The sequence below is a fragment of the Lolium rigidum genome, chromosome 1, assembly GCF_022539505.1.
Source record: "Lolium rigidum isolate FL_2022 chromosome 1, APGP_CSIRO_Lrig_0.1, whole genome shotgun sequence".
Classification (NCBI taxonomy): domain Eukaryota; kingdom Viridiplantae; phylum Streptophyta; class Magnoliopsida; order Poales; family Poaceae; genus Lolium; species Lolium rigidum.
The window spans coordinates 64,797,441-64,802,687 of NC_061508.1; the positions used below are offsets into that span (position 1 = coordinate 64,797,441).

Here is a 5,247-nt window from a genome sequence, read left to right on the forward strand (position 1 = left end):
TACAGCGCGCGGAAGACGATGCGATGAGGACGACGATCGGTTTCTCTCGCCGACAAGTTGGGGCCACCGGATGCGCGGGAAGTTGCCTCGCCGTTTCGCGCGCTTCGTTTCGTCCGGAGTCCCCGAGCGCTCCCCGGGGGCCGGGGATGGCGTGGGATCGCCAGATGGATTTAGGCCCAAATCCGGACGAAAACGAGGAACCGGGTGCGCGACTGGGCCGAATTACGCCGTCCGGATGGAAAAAACGCTCGCCGGGGGCCTGTTCGGGGGGACGAGTGGAGATGCTCTTAGCGCCACCACCCACCGTCGCCGCCCATACATAAACCGCAGCAGCAGCATCACTACTCCGCCGCCCATACAGAGACAGAGAGAGGATGGGGAACTGCCAGGCGGCGGAGGAGGCGACGGTGGTGGTGCAGCACCCGGGCGGGCGGGTGGAGCGGCTCTACTGGGCCACCAGCGCCGCCGAGGTCATGCGCGCCAACCCGGGCCACTACGTCGCGCTCGTCACCCTCCGCGTCGCCGAGGACAGCCGCCGCCCGGCCGACACGCAGCAACGGGGGCAGCGCGGCGGTGGCACGGTGCGGCTGACGCGGGTGAAGCTGCTCAAGCCACGGGACACGCTGCAGCTCGGCCACGCCTACCGCCTCATCGCCATCGCCGAGGTCGCCAAGGCCGTGCAGGCCAGGAAGGAGGAGAAGACCAGGAGGGAGCAGCGGCAACAGCAGCAGCTGGGAGGATCGAAGCAGGCCGGCGGGGAGTCTGCTTCCACCGGTGACGACCAGGCGCTGATGGACGAGGGTCTTGATCAGGTACCTCACCAAATACGTACTACCGATCATCCATTCCGGATAAATTCCACCCCTGTTTTGCTGTTCAGCGATGTCAGCTGCTCTGTTACTTCCATGCTCTGCATGTCCTCCTGTTCTGCATGCATGATGGTCATTCGGTACTTCGCAAGTAAAACTTTTTCCAATCCTTGGAGTTTTTTTTTTCTTCTTGGACAACTTGGTGCACTTTCCATGTTTAGTTCACTACCACACCATTTCAATTTGAACTATTTCAGCTATGAAATTGCTTTAGACATGTTAATGGCAACTATCTACAACATGCTCCAAGTAAAAAAGGAAGATGTTCTTGCTCTGACTACATGTTCTTCAGAAGCTATTGTTTAGAATTTCAACTTTTAAAAATTTATGTCAGGTTCACAAGAGTAGGTAGTTACCTAGTTGGTTAACCTGCTACCATGCAGTTTGCTGTTTACTTGGAGTAGCTCTGACCATTAGATCATGTCATGACACTTGTTATTTTTTGATTTGTTCAGTTGGCCACCCTCCTAAATTTTATACCTTATACTCTGAGTCCATATGACACACTAGTACCTAACCGCCCAACCAAATTTTGATTACTAAAGATCGATATCATATATTAGCTGATCATCAAGATACAATCATAACCTGAATAATGTACTCTAAGTCTAAGCATGATATGATGGCTGCTTATACATATATACAGTGGGCAAATTATTCCCACTCCGAACTAAACTATACTTTAGGCCACATCTTGCTTTGCTCACACCACATGGAAAAAAGGTAGGGATGGGTACCTAAATTTTGTGCTGCCTCTTAAATAAAACTGCAAGCTGACTCGGAATGTCAGCTACATGTAGAATATGCCGCCCACAAAATACGCCTAACAACTAATGGACAAGGAATCGTTCACCATTTATTCTCTGAAAGCTTGGGAGAATCGTCACTTATCTCTGAATCTCTAAACTTAGTACAGCATGGCATGTTCTGATTATTCTCCTGCCGCCCATGGCCTATCCTGTTGCAGCTGGAGCACCAAGACAAGGACATCCACCACCGGAGCAACTCGGCAAAAAATTCGAGGCATCGCCAGTGGCGCCCTTCTCTGCACAGCATCGCCGAAGTCAGTAGCTGATGCTAGCTGATTAGCCGATGAATGATCTGTCTTTTAGAGTTCATGTTCATCAGTTGGTTGCTAGGTTCAAGTTCGACAGCTGGATCAGTACTATAGAAGATGAGCAACTGGAACTTGGGACACGTAGGATTATTGTTGAACAAATTTGTGTGAATGTGTGATGTACCGTAGTATATTTGTTCTGTTAAGATGCAAAGTACATCTACCTGGAGATTTAGCTTTTGAGGATCTCTGTTGTGGTGTAGTGTATCTGTATTAATTGTTGTTGGTGCCGACTTTGCAATCATCAGGCTTCGGCTTAGTGCGGATTCGCAATCATAAGCTGACTATAATGATACAGCGGAGTTGGAGTCCACACTTTGGTGTGCTGGAAGCAAAGCACATCTGCATTTGTATACTGTTCCTGCAGATTCTGCGGATGGAGTTAGTGGTGAGACAAGGGTGAATGATCCTTAATCAGGCGCCCACACCTGAACTCAATGAACATGCATGTGGTTGGTGGGTGTACTTTCCACTTGGTATAATTGTTTCATCTTTTTTTCCTCCTAGAAAAAGATACCCAAAGACATCTTATATCTCATATTCATCATCATTCAATTGTTCGTGTTAAAACATGCACCGAACAAGCAGAAAAGACCGGGGCACCTGCAAACAGACCAAGGCTTAAAAGACCGCAATAGGCATTTGCCACGAACAATGATATCCGCTAATGAATCGAGAAACCCGACCTTGACGTAGACAAAAACGAACAAAGAGGTCGAAAGTATCGCACCACAGAGCATCGAGCAACTTTCCCTAATCGACACACCAACTGCCAAGATCCACAGATCTAGTGTCGCCTACCACCCTTCGCTAATGCTGGAGCAAACATTGACGAGGTAGGAAGAGGCTAGATACCTTATTCCAACGCGCCATCATTGCCATGACCTCGTCGGTGCCGCTAGGGAGACCAAAACCAATCTAAAACAAGGACCTGCAAGAGCTAGAACAAAAAGGAACGAGTTCTGGGACCTCTTTGCTGCCGACGAGATGACTAGATGGAAGAGAGAAGGGGGCGGGGGGAACCGAGGCGGCGGCGTGGCGCTAGGAAAACTCTTGATTGGTGGAGGGAAGCTGTGGCGGCTGACAAGCATTCCTATCTTGTTGCTTGTGTGACGCAGGGGTCTGTTGCGGTCAGAAACCCACCGGTGAGCAGCGACGGGCAACACAGTAGAGTCGGGAGGCTCCTAGGACTGCGGCTGGCCCTGGTCCCTCGAGCGACGGCCCGCAAAGCCTCGGCACGCACGTCCGATGCTGGTGCAAGGGCGTGCCACCTAACCTATACCTGGTCAGGAAGGTGATGGATTTGCTTCGCTTAGTTTCCTGCATGGCATACACGTAAACATTAAATACGAGCCTCGATCGGCTCTCAGGTTGTCTCGTGAATTGGCTCAAGGAGCCGATCCACCCATGATCTGTATGAGGTATACGATCACATGGTGGTCCTGCTTGATCAATATGAAGCTAAAACGACCTACGACGATTTAGGGTTTTCACCACATAATCGGAACATCCTACACGTGATTGAGCCTGGCAGCCACGCACGGTGATAATAAACCGACCCTAGACAAGGCCTAAAAACCAACATGAAGTTGATCCCCGGAACATCTCATCTAGGGCTAGCAAACTACACCCTACGTGCTCACTGGATCCTTCAACCCGTTTGCAAGGCCTAACTATGCAGATATTAAACTAATCCTTGAAGAACAAGGAGCAATCATAACGGATCGGATCTACTAAATAATGATCAAACGAGGTGCCGCCCTTACACCTAAGATAGGTGTAAGGGCGGCTAGACGTCTAAGGGTTGCATGGACGAAAGCATATTATACGATGAAACAATGCTAACCCTAACACATCTATGATAACCACGTTGCTCGCCATCAACAAGGCTTCGGCGACGAGCAACGCATGAACAGCGAATAAACGTGTACTTGCCCTAGATCGCAAGATGCGATCTAGGCAGCATGATGCTTACCCGGAAGAAACCCTCGAAACAAGGGGTTGGCGATGCGCCTAGATTGGTTTGTGATGAACGTGATTATTGTTTTCCTCAATAACCCTAGATACATATTTATAGTCCGTGGACTTTCTAACGTGGGAATAATCCCAACCGTGCATGAGCCAAATTCTATCTAACCGACACGTATCCTACTATATTTACAGATACACGGGCAAACTAGCCCAAACTTTGTATACAAGGCCGATTCATGTATTTCCTCCGTGTATATTCTTCAAGCCCATCTTAATCGCGGCCCACCTCTGATCCGGTCAAATTCTGGTGATAACACATGCCCCCCTGGTTTTGGAAATGATAATTCCAAAATCAATCTGTTTTTTCTTCGTCGGGTCATGTCGTGGCAGAGCAGAACCGTCGCGTACCTTCATCATGATGACTTGCCTTCTCAACTTCTCCGCGTGACCTAGCAAAAAAAATTTCTTTGGGCACCACTTCCTCGGAAACTGCTGTGGCATTGAATCTCCACCATATCCCTTTTATTTAACCGCATCGAGCAGTTTACTTCTTTATCCCCTCCTCATCCTCTGTTCCTCTGTAGTACTCGAAAAACCCTTCTTCCACCATGGACTCCTCCTCCTCTTCCTCCTCCGGTCTTTCCTACCGGTCTTCTTCCTCCCGCGAGCCGACGCCGGAGGACATACGCGCCCCGGAGCGATGGGACGAGGCGGACTGGGACTTCTCCGTCTGGTCCGAGGATGATGAATCCCTGACCGATGGGGAGGACAACCTTCATTTCCTCATTGATGGGGATTCGGAGGAGGAGGACGACGATGATGCTCTCTGGGCCAAGACATCTCTTCCGATGAGGAGGATGAAGAAGTGGAGGAGGACACCTCCTCCGACGAGTACCCGCCGATGAAGCGCTTCCGCGCCGGGTCGGATGATGATGACGACGACGATGATGACGAGGAGGAGTACGGGGCCCCTGCCGAAGGTTACGGCAGCAGTGACGAGGAGCCCGCCGGCAGCAGCGCCGACGGCAGCCACGACAGCACCGACGAGGGCAGCAACGGCCCTTAGACCAGGACTAGTAGCACAGGACTAGTATGATCGTAGTAGTAGTGCATTAGGCATCGGATGATCCTTTTGAGAGCCATCGGCTCTTTCTTGTAAAGCCATTCCTTTGAATCAATAAGAACTGTTCTTCCAACTTTGACTCTCCATTGATCCAATTTCAAGTCCTCCATTTGCCGCACCAAGAACCGATAGCAACGTATCGGACTTTTCGCCTCAAACGCCCATGA

At 50.3% G+C, this 5,247-nt stretch overlaps 1 protein-coding gene across 1 annotated transcript; it reads left to right on the forward strand.

The window, feature by feature from the left end:
- Window positions 1–374: 374 nt before the first annotated feature.
- Window positions 375–2,229, forward strand: LOC124674489. The gene is made up of 2 exons (XM_047210534.1): window positions 375–812; window positions 1,837–2,229. Exons 1-2 carry the CDS (start codon window positions 375–377, stop codon window positions 1,942–1,944), a joined length of 546 nt encoding a protein of 181 aa, XP_047066490.1. The 3' UTR covers window positions 1,945–2,229.
- The last annotated feature ends 3,018 nt before the right edge of the window (window positions 2,230–5,247 follow it).